This window comes from Podarcis filfolensis, assembly GCF_964270895.1.
Source record: "Podarcis filfolensis genome assembly, chromosome: 5".
Taxonomy (NCBI): Eukaryota; Metazoa; Chordata; class Lepidosauria; order Squamata; family Lacertidae; genus Podarcis; species Podarcis filfolensis.
The window spans coordinates 80,255,183-80,277,195 of NC_139608.1; the positions used below are offsets into that span (position 1 = coordinate 80,255,183).

Below are 22,013 nucleotides of genomic sequence, written 5' to 3' on the forward strand. Positions count from 1 at the left end.
AAAATTATGTGCCTATTTTTAAACTCAAAAACAAAAGCAAGTGTTGGGTTTGGTTGGTCGGCCAACCAAATTTTAACTTGTGCACCTCCCTTTTGTGGGGGGAGAAAGGTCAGGGAGGTTAGTAGACTGAAACTGCAGGGACATTTCAGCTGGAGGCTATTCACTGACAAGAAATGGGAAGGCGGTGTGTGCGCATGCGTGAAATGTTATTTGCAGAGTGAATGGCCACCGTTGTCCCTAATATAGTGCTCATGTGTGTAGGGCTTCTCTTTAGTATAAGTAGCCGGTTGTTTAGCATTCAGCGGATGAAAAGGCTCCCTGCAGAGCTTTGGACAAGAATTAGAAAGTTCCTCTAAGACTGCGTCTCATTAACTGAACTCTCAACTTCCCTGGGATTTTTATTTTATTTTAAGCTATATGCACCTCGTATAAGGGACTCTCAAGGTTTGTCACTGTGTCACCTTTGACAGCCTAAAATTCAATTCAAGCCGCCTAAAAGCCCAGATTCTGAGTGTTCCAGTCTCAGTATTTTGCACAAGGGATTCGGTCTCATGCCAGAACTTTAGGTTTGCACAATTGAAGTGGAATAAAGCACACTGTCACCCTAGCTCAACAAATTCCTTCCTTGGGGGTTTTAAAGCAGAAGTTGGATGGCCATCTGTCATGGATACTTTAGTTGAGATTCCTGCATTGTAGAGGGTTGGACTAGATGACCCTTGAGGTCCCTTTTAACTCTGTGATTCTATGATTCTGTGTAATGATGCCTCTGCCATTTTTTGCGACAGTTGCCACAACCTACCACGATACTTTTCCACATCAGCTTGCTACCCTATAGCGGATGGGGCTATAACCCCAGTGCAGCAGTTGCTTCATCCTGCCTTAAACGCTAATGTGCTGATACAGCTCTGGGCAATTAGATGACCTCTTACCCAATTCCTTGTAGATTTTATACTACTATATTTGCAGCGCTGGTTGAAACTGGAATCCTCACCTCCTCCCTTCCCAAAGGAGCATTTTTTTGGCCGCAGAAGTTAACATGCCCTATTTTCATTATTCTGGTTTGTAGTCCAGGTGATGTCATAATTTCCACCGAAACCCCTTGGTTTCAGAGAGGCTTATAACTTTGGCCATAAAAAATGTTCACTGTGCTGAAAATTGGCACTGACAGATGAAGCTATCTGACCATTTTTATAAACATGTAGATGCAGTGTATCAAGTTCTATTTATCCCTACCCCTCCAACCTTTAGAACTGCCCCCTCCCAAAAATAAATGCCATTTTTCTGGCTCACAAACAGGTCCCACTGGATGTGTCTTTGGAATAAAAGTAATACACGTACATGCTTTTGTGTGCCAAGATAAAGTACTTTGAGGCAATTCGTCACATCAGCAAGAACATGTTTACTGTGTTCCTTAAATATATATATATAAAGAAACAAACAAACATGGCAACAGTAAACAAGGGATCTTAAGGAATGGTTCTTATTTTGTAGTGGGGGGGGGGGGGGGACAAAGAACATGGAGACATCCCAAACCATTAGAACTCTCCTGCTAGTTCAGCTCTGTCTGTTTGTGCTGCTGTGTTCCAGGTATGCCGCAATGTACCCAGCCAGTTATAGGGTCCTTCTATATGTGGGTTCTACTCTTATGTCTTAGAATGGCTATGGGCATCTACAACTCAAGCCTATGCTGCTCTACTCAAAAGTAAGCCCCATTGAGTCCAATGGAGCTTGCTCTCAGATAGGGGTGGAAGGATCTGCCAATTTTGGTTCTCTCAGTTTCTCATTCTTCCAGTTTTAAATCCATTTCTCCACATTTCTGCAGCAATTTCATTAAATAAAAAATTCTCATGAAAATTCACCAGCATTTTAGTGCAAATTTCTCCCAATTTTTGTGTGCAGTTTTGATGAGTGTTCTCATTTTTGCAAGCACTTTTCCCCAACACAATGCATTTTGTATGCTATTTTCGCTGTTATATTAATATCAAAGTACACTTCCCCCTAAAATAGATGATTTTGTAACCATCATTTGCTTGGAGAACTCCACTGCAAAATTCAACTAAGTGTTGAATTTTCAAAAGATGGCTGTGTTTCAGTTCTCCTATCGTTCTGAAAAGTGCAAATTTGATAGATTTACCTTTGAATGAGAAAACAGTGGGGAAATGTTGGTGGGGAAAGGGTTAACAGCCTCTGCATGCCATGGCCACAATCCAGATCTGAATCCAGATCTGAATCAACCCCCCACCCCCACCCCAGCTTTCTTTTTGGTAAACAAAGAGACGTGGCAACTCACGTCACACACATGAATAAAAAAATGTGCTACTTCCAGTCATGTGCTGTTTGAAGCTGAGCTTCTTCTGTTGAAATATAGCACTGTAATGCAAAGGTTTCTGTTTTGCGTGTGTGTGCATACAGGAACATGCAAGACTAAGAGTGTGTTAATGAAAGCAGTTTCCAGATGTGGGGAAAGGTTTTTTGGAAGGCTGCAACATTAGTTTGACATTCGTAGCACTTCCTCTTAGCAACTTGTTGCCAGGATTATTTCCCTTCGGTAATGGGCCTTCAGGAATGTTCATCCCAATGGAATCCTCATGAATCATATGAAACAACCGGATGACTCAGGCTACTTCAGTCAGCAAGGGTGCAATCCTGATGTTCTATCCTTGGGAGTGCGTCCCTTCAGTTCCACTAGAACTTATAAATAAAAAAGAATCTGAATCCAGATCTGCTTATAGGCTGGTCGAAAGTGTAGTCAGACTGGTTAGGGTTTGTTTTTTTAAAAATACATATATATGTTTTGTTTATTTTATCTTTTGATCAGGAAGGCCTAACCTGGGCCAGAGGAAGAAGCTAAGTCCATGGTTATATTTTCCAGCGCACAGGTCAGAATCCAAAATCCAGGAGAGCGGTTTGTCGGGAAGGGGGAAGGAAGTAGGCGAAGCCAGGCGAGCAGCAGGAAGGGCTAGGAGTTAGGTTCATCTGGAGGGCGATGGGGAAATTGCCAAGGATGCAGACTGTGATAGGGAGAGAGTAGGACTGAAGAGGAACAGTAACAGAAGAGCAGGCAAGCTTGCTTCAGATGTCTCCACAGCAACTGGGGAGCTTCCTCCCAATGCAAATACAAGCTTCTGAGAAAGTGTGAGGAGAAAAGGGCTCAATTTTCCCTTCCTGTCTGCTGTGATCTAGATCATCATCACCACACACAGAGAAATAGTTGGTGCTATTTGCATTTCTTTCTTTAATGCTCACACATTAGATGCAAAGGTGTGCCGTGAGTAGCTTGGTCCTCCTTTACAGTCAGCAGGTTCAAGTGAGACCATCTGCCAGTGGTGCAGTGGGTCAGTGCATCTTGCTATTAACCAGAAGGTTGGTGGTTCAAGACCACCCAGGGACAGCTGTGGTCAGGATTCCTGTATTGCAGGGGGTTGGACTAGATGACTCTGTGGACCCTTCCAACTCTATGATTCTATGAAGTGGAATAAGGTCCTATGAAGTGGACTAATTCTCCTCTTGCGATTTCAGGCTGCAGGAATATAGGGGTTTCCTCTCAAGCCAACTGGAGGCTGTTCCAAGACTGCAGTAGTTGGAAAGAGTTTAGTGAGAACTAAGTCATCAGAGGAAAATAATGTGGATTCCAGTTGTGGACTTGAATTGTGGTAGTGGGGAGTGGCATCCAGTGAGCCTGGAGCAAGTTGTGCAGCATGGACACCTCACCTTTCACAAGTTGTGGTTCATGTCTCAGTTGTGGGTGTGGAACGGAAGTGGCAGTCACCTAAGTCCTCCAACAACATGGGCCAACTGGATGACACCAGGCGAAGGAGTAAAGAATGTGTGTCAGCAAGCAAACATTTTATTTTAATATTTCATATGCGATGTAAAACTACCTAGAGGCAGATCAATTCCGAGCCATTACCAATTCAGATACCAGCATCGGGGCATCCCTCATGTTCCACAAGTACCTCTACACGGAGGTTCAGGCTCCAGCACTGGGGGGGGGGCGGAGAGCAGGCAGGGGCGGGGCTGGCGTGTGTCCTGGGGGTGTGGTGCGCCACCTGCAGGGGCGTGGCGCCCAGCGCGGGCGGGAGGCAGCCATGATGGCACCCCACTGGGATTGCACTGCTGGGGGCGGTGCGCTCCCCCCGCACTCCTTTTTGTCCACCAGTGCCTCTACATTACTTGTCCCTATTGTCTCAGCAATGCACAAAGCCTCAACCAGTTCTCTAGGATTTGTACAACTTAAAGGTTCTTTTCAAAAACTTGTTTCATTTCAGCTATAATGGTACCTTGGCTTACAGATGCTTCAGGTTACAGAATCTGCTAACCTGGAAGTAGTACCTTGGGTTAAGAACTTTACCTCAGGATGAGAACAGAAATCGTGCGGTGGTGGTGCGGCGGCAATGGGAGGCCCCATTAGCTAAAGTGGTACCTCAGGTTAAGAACAGTTTCAGGTTAAGAACGGACCTCTGGAACGAATTAAGCTCTTAACCCGAGGTACCACTGTACTTCTGTTTTTAACAGTGTTTCTGTTTCTGGCCTGTACAATAAGTTTCACCCTGAGAGACCTTGCTGTTTATATGAATGTGTATGTGTGTGTGTGTGTGTGTGTGTGTGTGTGTGAGAGAGAGAGAGAGAGAGAGAGAGAGCACTTTGTTACAACCTTGTAGTAGGCATTCGCAAATTCTGTCAGTTTTTATATTGTATACATTTGTAAATAATAATAATAATAATAATAATAATAATAATAATAATAATAATAATAATAATAATAATGATGCAGCAAACTTTGCAAATAAAAAAAGGAAACATGTTTCTAAACATTCTCCAAAAATGAAGGAGATGGTTAGTTTGTGATATTTGAGAATGGACTGCAGCTCTAACATGAACTGATTTGGCACAAAGGCTCTTGGTCAACCTCTTGCCTAGACTCTGCTGTTGTCTGCCTAGCAATGGAGGCCGCTGCATTTGAAAGCTATGGATTTACTATTTTGAATTAAATTTCGGTTTAAAAAAACAACTACTATCCTCTTCGGTGGGCGCAGGAGACAGAGCCTATCAGAACCTCCTGTCAGGGGTAGAGCTTGGATGCATCATGGATTGCAAGTGGAAGAGATGTAGTAGAGTGTTGTGGGCCTTTGCAAAATATGATGGGTCATAGATGGAACCTTGGAGGATAAGGAATTGACTGGCTTTTCAGACTCCAGTGTGGGTTACCTGATACAATGTGGTTTTATTGGAAAGAGCAGTAAAATACCATCTTGTTGGCAATCCTAGCCCTTTGAAAGCAGGCCTAGTTAGTCCTTAATACATGAAAGGCTTTGTTAAACAAATTATACAACTGATGTGCAAGAAAAATCCAGCTCTGTTCTGAACACTAAAGATACCAGGTTTTCTGCGGGCAAGGAGGGATGGCCTTGACTATAGAGGGATAGGCATTTGACTGGGAGATGGCATAGGGGAGAGAGAGGGGAAATAAAGGCAGGAAAAGGAAGAGAAGGAAGTATCCTTCCCACTCCTTGCTCCAGTTTTGTGTAACGTACATTATGGATGGTCCCTGCGAAAAGTTGAAGGAACTCTTTCTTAGTCATCCGAGAATGATTTTTCAAAAAAAATTCTCTGCCAAAGGCATTCCACCTTATCCTCAGGGGAATGTTCTCCATAGCATTTTACCTCAGAAATTTTTAAATAAGGGTGGTCCACCCATTTATTAACATCTAAGGGCACCTGAAGGAATACAGACTCTCTCCCACTATTAAGAATATTAATTCCATCCTAGTGATTATGTGCTTCCTGCTGGTTTGAGGCTTCGGAATAGCAAGCCCCTTGTGTTTGCTGGGTATGACCTTCGCTCTAGAGAGAGCAGCCATCCCAAGGAGGTGAGAGACACCAAGGGGCCATTTGCCAGGGAACAGTTAAAACAGCTGCAGGTTTCCCACAGAAAAATCTAAGACAGATGTAGGTCTGAGTTCTCCTTGTTACCATTTGACTATAAAATCCAGAACACTGTGTTTAAGGCCTCTTTAACCAGTCACAAATGAACAATTACTTTTGATTTTTTTTATTGTTCTTCCTTTTTACAGATTTTAAATTTTCCCTCTTGGATAGCCTTGGATGCCAAATATTTTCTCTTACATTTGTGTGTGTGTGTGGACTCTTTGAAATTTTCCTTCAGTTATACCACACAATGATTGTGGGAAGCTATAGCATCCAAAGGCGAACCCTTAGTGTCTTTGAGTGTATGTTGAACGAAATAGGGTTAGTTTTTGTTTCTTGAACTGAGGGGGTGATTTGCTCAGTTTGGTTATCTTAGGTCTCACAAACAAAGGCCATAAAATGCTTTCATTTGTCAAGGAGACAACTGTTTCAGCCTCTCCAAATTTAGGAGATGATGACATAACAATTGGGTTTTCCAGATTGATGGCAATGTCACAGATGGTTAGCCCCACTACTGACACTGGCCATTTTAGCAATATGCCCATCCCTACATAGAATGAGGTGGAGCTAACCTTAAAAAGGATTTTTTTAAAAAAATAAAAAGTGTGGGAGGCATGTCCTGCAATACTTAGAGGATAAACGTGTGGCAAATGCTATGGGGAAGCAAAAGATTAAAAGCAGCACATGAGAGGGCTGCTGCTTTTTATTTGATGCAAGCTCTATGCCTTTAACAGCTCTAAGGCAGGCAAAAAGGCCACAGGCATGGCAATTCCTATTGACATATGAACATGCCAAATGGGTTGCACCTATTGCATTCCAAAGGCACAAATCCCACCTGCACTATATATCTAAAGCAGTAGTATGCAACTTCAAACAATAATTCCTTCCCAAAAAGAGTCCTGGGAACTGTAGTTTCTTAAGAGTGCTGAGTGTTATTAGTAGACCCCTATTCCTCCTCAAAGGGACGCGGGTGAGAAGGGGTGGTTTGGGTTCTAGTTAGAGCCTAGGACTTGCCGATCAGAAGGTCGGCGGTTCAAATCCCCGTGACGGGGTGAGCTCCCGTTGCTTGGTCCCTGCTCCTGCCAACCTAGCAGTTCAAAAGCACATCAAAGTGCAAGTAGATAAATAGGTACCGCTCCGGCGGGAAGGTAAACGGCGTTTCCGTGCGCTGCTCTGGTTCACCAGAAGCGGCTTAGTCATGCTGGCCACATGACCTGGAAGCTGTGCACCAGCTCCCTTGGCCAATAAAGCGAGATGAGCGCCGCAACCCCAGAGTCGGCCACGACTGGACCTAATGGTCAGGGGTCCCTTTACCTTTTTATTCCTCCTCAAAAAGCTACAATTTCCAGTGTGGGTTAACCATCAATCCCTCTTCCCAGGGAACTCTGGGAATTTTTAACTCTGTAAGGTGAATAGGGATGGAGGGACGGTCTCCTAACAACTCTCAGTACCCATAACAAACTACACGTCCCAGCATTTTTTTACGGAAGCCATGACTGTTTAAAGTGCTGATGGGAGCACAGTGTCTAGGGTAGTAAACCTTCTATATGAAGCAATCTTTCAGTAGAACATAGAACAGTCTGACAACAGGTTCTAGTTGGTATTGGAATTTGTGATCAATGATTCTTTTCTTCCCCACAGTTACCATCTTAGGAAACAAACATTGCATGTGGAATATATACACCATGGGGTCTCGAGCAGTTGTGTGATGCCGATCTGTTTTTAAAAATAGACCCATTAGTAATTTTGTTTACCATTGAGAGGCTGTGGGGTGTTTGGCACCATTTATTGATTGCAGACAACTTTATAGTCCAACAAAAGGTGGGGAAAGAGTGCTTATTCAAATAATCCATGTGGTGCTGAGATCAGGGAGAAAGGGATCTGTAAAATATACTCTGGTAACTTTCTCTTCGCCAGGGCTGCAACCGTGTGCATTGTCTGGTTGCTTAAATCCAAGCTAGACCTCTAAGTATGAGCCTTGGTTTCCTGTCATTAACTTTTGCAGCAAGTCAGAGAAATGATTTTTGTGAAGGGAAGCTTAGACTGATACTGCTTTCCACCCCTTTTCGGGTTTTAAAAAAAAAATTAGCATTGTTGTTCAGTCCAGTCATATGGTCACCAGCAAAGGCAGTGCAATTTCAGATGTGGATTTTCCTTCTATTCCCACTGAAAATCACCCTGTTTCATTTCTTTTTTTCCCCCTTCGGCAGGCGCTGAGCAGCAGCCTCTATAAGAGTGCCTCTCCCTATGGCTCCCTTAATAACATAGTAGATGGCTTGAGCTCCCTCACTGAACATTTCTCCGACATATCCCTCTCCTCAGAAGCCAGAAAGCCCAGCAAGAGACCACCACCCAACTACCTGTGCCATCTTTGCTTCAACAAGGGACACTACATCAAGGACTGCCCACAGGTAAGGACAACAAAAGTCTCACCACAATGTTTGGCTGTGCCATCCGCTAAGAAAGAAGTGGATTGTTACCTTCCTTGAGATCATAAGCTAATGTGATATCTCACAATAATCTTCTCGGGGATTATTTGCTAGCTTTTGCAGTCTCTGGACTGATGATGCCGGAAAAGAAAACATACTGGTATCTTACTTATCCCACTCCCCCACCAAAAGGAGTTTCTCTCTCTTACCCCAGCTGAGAGATCTTTGAAAACATTTAACGTCGCCTCTTTGTGCTTTATCTGTTTTGAAGAACACATCAGATATATTTCCGCCCTCTTTGCTAAGTGCATTTCCATGATTGTTCAGCAGCAGTTATTGAATGGGACACTTCATTTAGAACAACTAAGTAATGTACATTTCAAGCAAAAAAAACCCCAAAACATATAGGAAGCAAAAAATGCATCAACAACACATTTGGATCTTGGGAACTAGTGCCTGGTCTGAAATATCAGCTGCAAGGTTTGAGGAAGCCCTAGGCCTCCCCTCCACCACCACCACACAACTTTCTCTCTCCATTTTACCAGGTGGAGGAAGGGAATAGATTGGTCTTTTTTTTTCTTCCCTTCAAAAAACCAACAGAGAGGGAAAAAAATGACCTGAACATTAATATGTATGTGAGCCAGGACACAGATGCAGTAAGAAACAATTTGGACCATGGTTTACAATCCTGACTTACCTTTCAGATTTGTCAACCACTAGGGTTCCCTGGTTTGGATGAAATGGGAAATTCTGGTTTAATGCAAGCTAGGAGATTGTGGTGGAGCCAGTGCATGACGGGGGGTCGGAGTGGGCAAGGGAGAAGAGTGGGGCGATAGCATGTGCTCGCATCTTCATAAAGCATGGTTTCTGAAGCCTTGAGTGATTGTAAAAATGTAGTAACTGTCTTCCAGCCCCAGGCCTCCATTTGCAATGTGGATGAAGAACCTTAAATGCTCTCTGGAAATGCTAAGTTTTAAAAATTCAACTCTATAGGGAATCTTGTGTTGTTGTTTTTCGCTCCAATAAGATTAGCTCTTCTCATTGCCCTGAGCAAAGATGGATCCATACTGAAGGTAGCAGCAGGGTTGTTGACAGAGAGGGAAAACCTTCAGCCAAAGCATTTGTCTCCAGCTTCTGCCAAAGTCTGCTTCCAGGCTCTCCCTCTGTCTCATGGCTTTCTAACCCTTCTCCATACACCTTAAGACTTTTTTTTTTCGTAAAGAGAGAACATATGCAAGGCTTGTCATTCAAATCCTACAATCCAAACATGGGCAGATGGTTTTAAGGGCTCAGTAAGAACTGTTGTTGCCTCCCCCCGCCACCCTCAGTCTGGGCCAAATTGTTTAAGGGAGCCATTCTAGCATCGACACCTCTATCCTTAAGATAATAGTCACAAGAGAATTCCATTGCTTTCAGTTAATTTGCAGCCATGTAAATGTTATATTGGAAGGAAGGAGGAAAAAGTCACTTCACTGGGTTTACCAGTAAGATGACATGATTTAGGGAAGCCTTATTCGATCTGGTGCCCTCAAGATGTTTTGAACTATTAGCTCTCATCATCTGTGGCTATTGAGGGCCCCAAGCCATTTGTAGCCAAAAACCATCTAGAGGGCACCAAGTGGGGAAGGCTGAATTCGGGCATATCTATACCTGGTTTAATAAGCAGGCTGTCTTTTCAGAAAATCCTAGAATCCATCATTCTGCAAGGGGGCCTCCAAAAGAGAAATGTCAGCACTTTCCCGAGCTACAAATCTGAAGCCACTTTTGGGGATGTCATGGCAGTTAAAGTGGTATAACACTATCAAAAGTTTACAATACCGCAATGAATTGAACAGTTCTTCCTAAGTAGCTTTGGAGACATCCACATGTCCACTCTCAAGCCATGGATTCTGTTGTGGTAGCATTCATTTTTCTAATAGTGAAACTGCAGTCATCCTGGGCACATGTCACGTCAAAAAGGTTTACTAGTTTACATTTTGTCTCCCTGGGGATCTGCAAGAAGTTTTTATACTCCCACCGAACTATAATCTCCAGAATTGATTGGGGAACTCCATGATATTAAACGTGATATAAAACTGGCATAATGTGGTGTAGCTATACCTACTTGGCCTGCATCCAACGAAGTTATTGTATAAGTGAAATTATTTCTTGCTTGCACAACAAAACTTTCCTTCCTTCTTTCTCCTCTGGACCCCTCCCCAAATCTGCTCTGTGGGTACTCATAAACCTCTGGTGCAGATGAGGGAGGTGTGAGGGGCTCAAGGGGTGTAGTGGTAGGGGAAGCCCCTGCAAATCCTCCATATTCTCCAGAGGGTTAGGGGAACTCTCAGAGTAGATGTGGGGGGGGGGGTGCAAGGGCACATGGGGTGCCGAGTTGGGGAAGTTCCATTGTACAAGCGAAGTCATCTGTTCATTTTTAGTCACCCTTTGTCACTAACCCCCCCCCCAGTTGTTTCTGCAATATGGCGTGTCAGTTGCCATATTGACCAGCAGTTGACACCACTAATGAACAACACAGGTCCTCCTGCCTCTGCCCCAAATCTTTTTGTGAGTTCAACAAAGATCTTCAGAGGGCATGCCCTTCTCCTCATAATATCTGGCAATGCACCTCTAAAAATATGGAGCAGGGCTAATTCCAGTCCAGGAGTAGATGTTTGAGTGAAACTGGCTCATTGGGTCTAAACATTTCATGGGCGGGCTACCAGGGAGGCAAAGAGTTTCTTTCTGGTGCTGAAATAAACTTTAAAACTCTCATCTGCTCCACTCTGAGCTCCCATTCCTGATTCAGCATGCATGAGAGTGCTAATGGGAACCAGATGTCAGACCCCCACCCCCCACCCTCAAAAACTCAATATGCACTCCCACCCATTTGGTGCATCAGATTTCTTGGCGATTTAGAAAGGAGGAGGGAGAGGAGACCAGGAGAGATTCCTAGAACAGCTGAAACTGAAACTGCAAGACTGTTTCTAAGGGAGGTGGAGGAGGTAAACAGTGATAGCAAATCGAGGCTTCTCTAGCCACATAATTCCCCAAGGGAGAGAGGTAATGGACTGTGTGTGGTTGCTCTTTGTGTTCCAGTCCTCAGAGTGATTTCCTTTTTGTTGTTGTTAAGATTACCAGGGATAGAGTTGTGGGTACTATAAGCTGCAAAAGCTCTAAACCTGGATGGTGATTTGGAGTAAAAAATATAGCAAAATTAGGGCCAAGCAAAAGCACCTCCCTGTTTCCCACAAGTATATTCAGCACTGAAGAAAAGTGGATATGTGCACAGTATTATTTTCAGGAGAAATTTACATCCTAAGGAAATACAGTGGTACCTTGGGTTACAGACGCTTCAGGTTACAGATTCCGCTAACCCAGAAATAGTACCTCGGGTACTATTGCTTCAGGATGAGAACAGAAATCGTGCAGCGGCAGCACGAGGCCCCATTAGCTAAAGTGGTACCTCAGGTTAAGAACAGTTTCAGGTTAAGAACGGACCTCCAGAACGAATTAAATTCTTAACCCAAGATACCACTGTAATGAGTTGGGATCTCAAAATCGAAGATAGGAAATGTTTGGTCTGCTTCTAAGCAAAAACTTGAGGTAAATCTACTATCTGGCCTGTTTGTTTTGTGTCCATCCAAGAAGACCTGCTCAATTCTGTTGAGTACCAGAATCTGCTCCATTATAATTTATTTGAATTTAAGTGTGATTTCTGTGTAGCCCTAACAACTGTAGGCAGATCAGTGTGCAATGAGTCTACGGTGGTCACTTGTGCATTGCCATAAAAGAGGAACTACATCATCAAAAAGGAAGGGGCAAAAAAGAGAGTAGTGATTTGCATAAAGTGATTTGTAACAAGAGATAAAAATTTGAAAAATTGGGTCTCCAGCTGTTTTTGGACTACAATTCCCATCATCCCTGACCACTGGTCTTGCTAGCTAGGGATAGTGGGAGTTGTAGTCCAAAAACAGCTGGAGACCCAAGGTTGGGGAACACTGACCAAGAGTATGCCTCTCATAACAGCTGATCAGCTACTCATAACAGCTGATCAGCTACTTCAAGGCCCAACCCCCTCTTCTTATGGTTCGTTTATATTTAAACCAGACTTGGACTGGGCAGCCTTTCAAACAGAGGACTCCTTTGAAGAGACTCTCCTCTGATAGCCCTTCCAATTGAGGACTGTTCGGTAATGTAGCTCACACTATTTGAGCCACACTTCTTTGTCTGTTGCTGTGTATCCCTTTCATTTGAGGAGATTGGGTTAAACCTGCCACAGAGCTGGGACAGCACTGCAACCTCTAGGGAAATTAGCAAAGAACATCTGGGCAGGTTTTGAATGCTCATAACTTATTTTTTCTTAGATCTTTATGTCGTCAGGCTCCCCCCACCATATATATATATATATATATATATATATATATATATATATATATGTATGTATATGTGTATATATATATATGTATATATGTATATATGTGTATATATATGTGTGTGTGTGTGTGTGTATATATATATATATATATATATATATATATATATATATATATATATATGATCTTCTCATTACATACCCTTATATTTTCCCCATGTCCATCCCTATTGCATTTGATGTTTAGGATGAGCTAAGTTTAGCAACTACTGTGAATAAAAGTCTGAAGTGTTTGAGAAGAGAGGTGGGGGCGAATGAGAGATGGTGTCGGTGAGAGAATGCAGCTGCCTGTTTGACATCTCCCATCTGGTGTAAGTGATATGAGAGCTAAAGCCAGCCAGCCAATGGGGAACTATGCCTTTGCATTCCCCAAATGTTACCTCAACATGCGGTGTATCCAACTCCCATTTAGACCAGTGGGGGGGGGTGGCAGTGACTTTCCTTGTAGTAGCCATTGACATCTCGTTTATTTCTACCTGCTGGCATTGTAAAGATCTTTGGCTAGGAAGAAAACTAACAATTCGCTGCAAAAATACACCACCCAATCTTCTCCATTTGCCTATCTTCAATCTCAGTTCTGTTTATTTACATCTTTAGAAAATAAACGCATGTAAACAATTTTCTCTCTAAAAGGGCAAAAACACCCCATGTGGTTAACCATCAGATTCCAAAATCCCTCTCTCTTCTCCCTTTTTCTTTCTCTTGTTGTCAGGATTTTCCACATCAAGGAGGCAATTCCTTTCATGACAACTTACCTAGTGTCCAGAATCCCTTGTTTGTAAATTTCCTTTGAAGGAAAAGTGGCATGTACCCAAAGGACAATTTCCCTGTGGTACAGCAATGAATGAGGGTGCAAATCTTCATTCATTAAATCTAAACAAAAACTTATACTGGAGAGTATAATTTCAGATTGCCATTTGGGAGACTGTGTGATTGAATGCTCCCTCAGTTAAAAATAACAACTCTGTCAATAGAAAACTTGTGTGTTAGAGAGAAGCGTTCTAAGTTACTTTCACTCAAATGTGCTAATTTTCTATGTGTAGGCTTTTATATTGGGCAGCATTCAGTCATAAGATCACCCACTTGCAGTCTGAAGTAGCTTTATCATATGATCTGTTTTTGTGTGTGTTGATAACTTTAATCCCATCCCCAGGATATTCTCTTATCAGCAGACTTTGCTCTCACAATCCTGTTAATGACGTAAGTTATTTTTCTTTCTTAAGTTTCCCTCTCAATCTGCCTACCACTACTCTTAATGTCCCATTCAGACCCTTCTTCCGCAGTTCTGGGAGCTACTCCTGGGCCTGCATATAGCATACAGTATAGATGGCTAAAGCACAAATCTCACTCGCTGACAGACTTGCAAAATCTGGAACTCCTATTCAAAATAAGAGTCAAAACCTGTGGGCCATGCTTTTCATTCCAGCCAAACAAATTCCACAGCTGGAAAAGCAAATTTGCCTTTATTTTCTAATTCTCAGGAACAAATTTGCCAGAGACAAAAAATCATGATGCCTTGTTGAGGGCCATGCTGGGACGCAGGCTCCAAAACTGAGGTCAGGATGACAAAAGCTGAGAACAAAGAGATGGGGAAGAGGCAAAAAGGCCCAAGTGGGATTCAGGGAGGGTAAGGGCAGAGCAAAGTGAAAGCAAAAAGAGCAGGCGGTGCAAATAAGGCTGAAGGCAAAGCTAAGGAGCAGTTGACCAGCCTTCTCGCTTCCTTTTAGAGGGGCTGTGGGAGCCACAGAAAGCAGGGAACATGCATTCCAAGACAGGGCAGGGCTGAGGCACAACTGGGGACAATTGTGTGCAATTCTCCACCCTGATCCAGCAGCTGGTACAGAAGTGCCAATCAGGAGAGAAAGCTGAAGGCTGAATTCAGTACTTCTTTTCTCTTCCCTTTCCCATCATGCACCGATGGATGTACATGATTGCAGGTTATTTCAGAGGTAGACATACAGTTCTGGCTCATGCAATGTGCAGTGTTGGGTTGGGGGCACCATGTATTCATCCCTCCTTCCCACCTCTATCTATCTGTCTTATCTATATCTGTCTATCTATCTATCTATCTATCTATCTATCTATCTATCATCTATCTATCTATCTTATATGTCTCTCTTATCCAGGAGTCACTCACATGATGCCCTCCAGAAGCTGTGGGAGTCCACTTCCATCAGCCCCATCCAGAATGGCCAATGATCAAGGGTGATGGGTGTTTCACTCCCAACAACACCTCAAAAGCACCACGTTAGCTGCCCCAATCTAATTTACTGTTTAAATTTGAATTTTTAAAGGAGGCTATAAGTACGAATCTTCCCAACTGCTCACCTTGAAGTTCCTGAAAAGAAAAAAAGTCAAGTCCTGCCATTCTTATTACTTTTAATACTTGGGCTGGCAGGTCCATTGGTTGTTTATTAGATTTAATATCCCAAGTGTTACAGGTCCTCTCATAAGATTTATTCATAACAGGCATGGGCTTTTCATGATCCCTCCACTCCACCCCTAGAGCAAACATGTGTACTTTGGGTGGGGGGGGTGTTAATTGGTATGTGAGGATTTTTTTGTTCTAGTTTTTATTATGTATTTTGGGTTTTTATCTTAAATTTTTAATGTTGTGAACCTCCCCAAGATCTATGGATGAAGGGTGGTACACAAATTTAATAAACAAATAATAAATAAATCTGGAACAAATGGCTTGGTTTGAACGTGGACATCCAGGAGCAATGTTCAACTCAAAGCTTCTTTGACTTAAGGAGATGTAAATCTGTGAGATCCATTACCTGCTAACATTTAATTTAAACATTGGTGGTGGTGGTGGGCATTCAATTCTAGTCATGTTCTAAGTATTGCCCATCTTTAAAATATTTTCCAGTGGTCAATGATTGATTATAATAGAAGCTTATAAAAAAAACCAACAATTATTTATTTACAGATTTATAAACTACTTCACAACCAAAAGCTACCTAAGTGGTGTGCAGAAGGATAGATTGCAGACTCAAGGAAAAACAATAAAAGGTTTCAGTAGGAAAAAGATGACAGGGAGAGAGGGTCATTTCCTTCCATATTCCTTAGTGTTAGTGTGTTTGTATTACAAATTAAGCTGACTGGCAGCTGGTTCAGGACTGACAAAGGGAAGTACTTGAGACATGCATAGCTGACTTAGGATTTGCCAGCAGAAGAGGTGGTGAGCAGGTCTATCCATTATTTCAGAACTCTGTGTGATCTTTAGTTTTCCCCAGCCCTCCAGCTCCTGCTCTGCAATACCGCTCCTTGCTTTACTTTCTCTTGCAGTTCTTCATACTCCTAGACCCCCTGCCTGTTTCCTTCCATCAGGTTCTCCTTCTTTCCATCCATGGCTTGTTTCTCCCCCCCCCCCCCAATCATTTTCTTTATTGCAAAAAGTCTGATATTTTGGAGAAGTGGGTTTATTGCATGAGACCTTTGAACCTGTTTTAATTGTACAGGTTGAATTTGCCAGTATGGGATTGAATCTCATCTGGAAACGGTAACAGTCTGGAAGCACCCAGGGTCTAGATTCATTGTTACTTATAGTTGTACTTGATTGCTGTTTCAGGAAGGCCTTCATACACCTCATCTCCCTTGACAATTCTTTTTTCTTTTGGTGGCGGAGCAGCATATAACCCAATGTATTTTGGGGATTTTTATTTTACAAAACCAGCAGCACCTTTTTAGTCAAATGTTAAATTCATCTCTCTCCATAAAAGCTGCTCAATCAGGAATCTTAATTAAACTGTTCTAGTGCCTTGGTCTTCATCTTGGTACATGCTCACCTTTTTTTTAGATGGTGGAGAGCAGCTTTGTTTCTGCATCAAATAGACAGCACTGGTAAGGAACAGGGGCTGTTTCCAGTTGTGTGTTGCAAGGGAATGTGGATGTGCACTGCTCTAAGCATTGCAAGTCACATAGAAAGCCACCCCTACTCACCCACTGCAGTGATTGGAAATCTTTCTGTGCACCTTCCACCCAGATGTGCATCACAGTAAGGATGTGTGTCCAAACATATGTCCAAAGTTGATCCGTGGACACAGTTCCTGGTCCAGCAAACAAGTTGTGCATGTGGATCTTTTCTTTCACCTGTGGATCTCCCTGGCTGACTTGGAGAATAGAATCATGGTGTTGGAAGGGACCGCAAGGGTCATCTAGTCCAACCCCTGCAGTGCAGGAATCTTTTGCCCAACGTGGGGTTCGAGCCCATGACCCTGAGATTAAGAGTCTCACGCTGGGCTAAGCCAATAACCTGACAAGTTCTGCTGCCTGTTTGCTCCAGTAGAAGTGCTGCTGGGAAAGGCTGTACTGTAGCTCAGTGTAGGAACACATCCAAAAGGACCCGGCTTCACTTGGTGGCATCTTCAGGTAGGGTTGTCTGAAACCCTGGAAAGCTGTTGACAATCTGTGCAGACAAAAAAATCAGCTGGATGAACCAATAGTCTAATTTAGTATACAGCAGCTTCCTTTGTTCCTAGATGTTTCACATGAGATAACATTCAGGGTTTGAAGCTGCACACTCAGAGGCAGGGTTGATTGGCAGCGGTTTCAACTGAGAGGTCCAAATGCTCTGTTTTTTTGGATCCCTTTGTAATTAGTTTAAATCATAGCTGGGGTAATTGTGCCCTTCAATTTTGCTATGTAAATAATCCAAGTATTATGTAACTTCTCCTTTGTGATGATTGTTCAGATGAGACCCTTAAAACCATGTTTTCCCTCCTCCATAGAACACAAAATCTTAGATGCTTTTGTAAGGTCAGAGACCTGCCCTCGCTTCAGAACAACTCCTTAAACTAATCTCCTCTGGGCCAAGCCAAGGCTTCCTCCACCCTCACATAGTCTGATCATAACATGCATTCAATACCACATGAAACAATCCAGAATCCCACACTCTGCAGAAAATCAACAGTTCTTAAATCAGTTATGCAAGTGTGTATATTTTGATCTGGATTCACAACTTGCTTGATACATCTTATGTGGCATTTGGAGGGGGGGAAATGTACTGTATTCTAATGTTTGTCCCAGAAGGAAGGTTAGACTTCAGCAGAGATTGAGGTGCAGTAGGCTGTGGGTTGGAGCATATGGTGAAGGACAGGAAGTTGTTATGTAATCATTTGTTTGCTGGTCTGGCTGATTAATATCCTCTAGTTTCCTCCTCTAGCCAGAGTTTAGTGGTGGTGCAAAGCTCTTCCTTGCTTGACATTCCTCAAGCCATGGATCTTCAGGTTCAAGAGCGTGGCAGCCTTGAGTCGTAGCACTATTTAGCAGAAACCGCACACATGCTTTGCACAATAATAAGACCTAGAAATGCACTTAGGGCTCAATTACAAAGTCACACATTCTCAAGATTTCAGAGTCTGCACTAGAGACCACATTTCTTGTGCCACAGTGTGATGCAGCTCCCTGTGAGAGTTCTTTTTTTTTTTTGCTTCCTTAAAACTCTTTCTTTACCAATTCCGTAAATGAAATTTCATGCAGAAATTTGCAAGCACTAAATAAGCAATCCCAACTCAATGAAAAACCACCTAAGGAATATCTATGCTATATACTTGATTCGTTTTATATCAGTTAAACCACCATGGCTCTTCCCACGAAATCTGTGTAAGTGTCATGTGATAGGATACACATTCAAACATAAATTCAAATGCAATTTTATCACAGATGAAGAAGTTCATGCAAAATTGATGCAGAGCAGGAACTGTCTATCCCTGATGGCAACCTGGATAGGCTAGATAGATTTTAAGTTTATCAGCATCTGCAACACAGACAATCCTTCCTCTGGTATCAAACTATTTTGAGATACAGGAAGCAGGACAGACCCCCCCCCCCCAATCCCTTACAGCTTTGGCAACTCCTAGATAAATACACCACAACATCTTTAGTATGTTGTTCAGTCTAGCCCTGACATTTTATGTTGAATGGCACAGTTCCTTCTGCTTTAATTCTTTGCTACACTGGACATTAACACTTGAAGAGGAAATAATACCGGTTTAGTGTGTTTAAGAGAGGAAAATATGGCTCCCTAACAATACAGCTTGCAATTTTATAAATCTTACTTGCTTATATGGCTCTGAAGAGTAAGCTCTGTCATATCTAAAGTAAACAGAAGCCACCATGGTCACAGCACACCAGCAATTCAAGCCTTAGCTGCACAGTTCTGCAGTCCTGGTCTCTTTATATGTCTGGTGAAAGCCTACGTGGTTATAATGTAAATTCAGAAAATAGGTGACACCCTAGGAAAGACTAGGGATGGGGAGTTGGTTTACTGAGTGGGGATGGACGCCAAAAAGAGGTTGGTCTAAAAGATGCACCAACACCCACACAGTGAGTCCACTTTTCTTCAAAAAGGAAATCAAAAGAGAGGGGTTTCCTGCCAGATGTGGCAAATTACATAAAGGGGATGTTGCTTTCAGTATAGTTTGCTGATCCAGCAGTCCCACAACTTCCGTTTGCTCAAGTTCAACAGCTGAGATTGAGCCTCTTATCTGTAGCAGGGAGCTTCAGATAAACTATAAGCAGTTGTTGCCTCATTGCGCACAGAGAATTTGTGTGGAAGATTGGTGGAGTGTTATTTAGTAACTCCAAGAACGTGGAAGGTTTCTGGTTTGCAGGGGGCATTTCCTTAGGTGCAATAAAAGTGGCTCATGCGCAATGTTCTTTCAGTGATTCTCAACTAGGGTTGCTCAGCTTGAGAAACCAGGCCTGGGGTTCAGCATCTGTCAGGGCTTCCAGGGACCACTGGGCTTCAGGAACCCACATACCTATCCGTTGCACATAGGACTACAGTGTTGTTATGATTCCACCCCAGTTCTCTTTGCTCTTCATCTTTCTCCTGACACTGCCACAATGGGGTGTGTGGTCTCATTAGCAAGAGTGTGCACAGGTCATCTTTGCAGGGCAGTCAGAAATATAACCATATACTCTGAAGTGGTGAAGGATTCCCACATATTCTCCCAGAGGAGCACAAGACGCTTCATAAAGCATCTTAATGCTTCCCTTAATAAATGCATGGTACCTGTGGAACTTGAAGCTGGTATCCAAAGGAGCGCTAAGTCACTTGTTCAGTTACGGCAAGGATATCTGCTTGTCCAACAGAACTTTCCTCTCCTTCCTTCCTTGTGCCCCCTAGGCTTTTCCCCAAACCTCTGAAGCAGATTTGGAGAGGATTCAGGGCATGCCTTGGGGGAGGTGGGGAAGGACAGGAGGGGGGAAAGCTCCATTGCACAAACAAATCCTTGCACTGACACAACCCCCTCAGGCTTATTAGGTTTCACCATGAAGTTGATCCCACACCTCCAAAGTTTTTATTCAAAGCCGTAAGGGCTAGAAGCCAACTTTAAGCAAAACGTTGATACTACAACATTCTGCATGTTTGCACAAAATTAAGGCATACACACAGGCTTGCACATAAGATGCCCATGAAAAGCAGCCCCACAGCAATTTTCCACTGCGTTTACCGAGTTGCTCTGGTCCTAAGTGTTACTGATTGTCCTTGACTCTGGAGAGAGCAGGACAGGACAGGACAGGAAGCAGGTCACAGGGAAGGAGGGATAGAAGAAGATGGGCCTAAGAGTGGAAGTTTGGATTGAGGAAGAGGAGGCCAAAAGGAGAGGGGAAGGGGAACTAGAAAAAAAGAGGAGGGGCAGAGGGATGAAGGGATATACATAGCCAAGAGTGCAGAGGTAAGGAAAGCTGAAGTTAACGAAATGATATAACCAGCCAAACCTTTGACCACAGACTTCTAGTTTTATCTGGAATTTAGTGCAGCAACAACATCAAGGCAAAGAAGGCTGTGTGCTTGTGTGGTCTCCAACGCATTACTAAGAATATGCTGGAGACAATGAGGACGGATTGCCCCTTTTGATGAGCCGCATACATGATAGTTAAGATGCTATTACAGTGAATGATGAAGAGGTCCATGAACTGCTGCATATTCAAAGGGAGCATAAACTCCAAACTTTCTCTTTTGAACCTCATCTGACCTCCTGGGGCCTGCCAAGCTGGACTGGAAAGCAATGGAGAGCTGGCCCTTTAACAAGTTATTGCTGTGTCTGGCTAGGCCAGCCATTCTGCCCCCCCCCCTAAAAAAAAAGAGAAAGGGAAAAAGAGAGCAAGCCTTTCCCATGGTATTTTGGACCCCCCCCCCTTACTCTCTGGCTCTGCCTACAACCTGGAGGAACCGAATCGTGTGGAAAATAGCAGCGTCTACCAAATTCTTTGATCTTCAGTTGTCGGCTGTAGGGATTATGTTACTATTTTGCCCATTCCCAGCCCTTATTTACATGCTTAGGTTTTAGCAAATCATTTGTCCTCATTTAGGTATGTGGAAACCTCATTGGAACCATAAGGAGAGTTCTAAATCTTAAAGAGAGTCAGCTGTGTGGGTGGAAATGAATATCCCTGGCCAAGCATCCCCAACTCAACCCAGCCAGCTACTGCAGAGGCAGAAGAAAGAGCCAGTTAAATAGTCCATCAGTCGAGGCTTGCTCGTTTTAGGAATTACCCCTAGAAGTGGAAAAGTAGTTGCATCTATCTATCCATCCATCCACCCATTTGTCTGTATTGCCTATCATTTTCCTACCAAAAACAGGTACTCAATTTACACTGATAAAATTAATGAAGAAATTATATATTTTTTAAAAAAACTGATATCCATACATACTGTGAGTGACAGCTCAATCCTATATGTAAAGTATCTACCTGGAAGGAATTCCCTTTGATTCCAATAAGGTTTTGCCCCAGGTGAGTGGGTGTAGCCTGACAGCCTGAGGTTCACTCATAATAGGCTGAAGTGTGTTTGAACAGAACCTATGCATACTACTTCAAGTACACAGATATTATACCCGGCGAAGGAGGTTTCTACCTAAACTATTCTGCTGGTGTGGTTTCATTTACCTGGGTTTCACTATCTTGGAAATCTGGATTTTGAAATCCTAAAAAATGCATGTGCGCATTGTAGGCATGGTAAGGGTATGAAGCTCAAAACAGGCAAGAGAACTGAAGGTGATGTGACTGAGCTATTCTCTCCTGTGCATAATGTTTATTTTTTTATGTCTCAGTGCAATCTCTGCTCAAACAGGGTTTGCAGGCTTTTGTCATGCCTCGGAAACCTGAAAAAAGGTGTTTGAGCAGCTATGACAGCAACATGACTATGTATGTGATGGCTGCCGACCATCTGAAGAGGTATCTGAAGAAGTGTGCATCCACACAAAAGCTCATACCAATAACAAACGTAG

General features: G+C 43.0%; 1 protein-coding gene across 2 annotated transcripts in view; it reads left to right on the forward strand.

Annotated features, from left to right (window-relative positions):
- ZCCHC24 (zinc finger CCHC-type containing 24) overlaps nt 1-22,013 on the forward strand; it is a 114,015-nt gene that overhangs the window by 19,368 nt on the left and 72,634 nt on the right. For both annotated transcript variants that reach the window (XR_014548321.1, XM_083614865.1), the window contains exon 2: nt 8,139-8,339. Coding sequence is in view for 1 of the 2 variants with exons in the window: in XM_083614865.1 (XP_083470991.1) it covers nt 8,139-8,339 (201 nt within the window). In the remaining variant the exon portion in view is untranslated. The remainder of the gene's footprint in view (nt 1-8,138; nt 8,340-22,013) is intronic.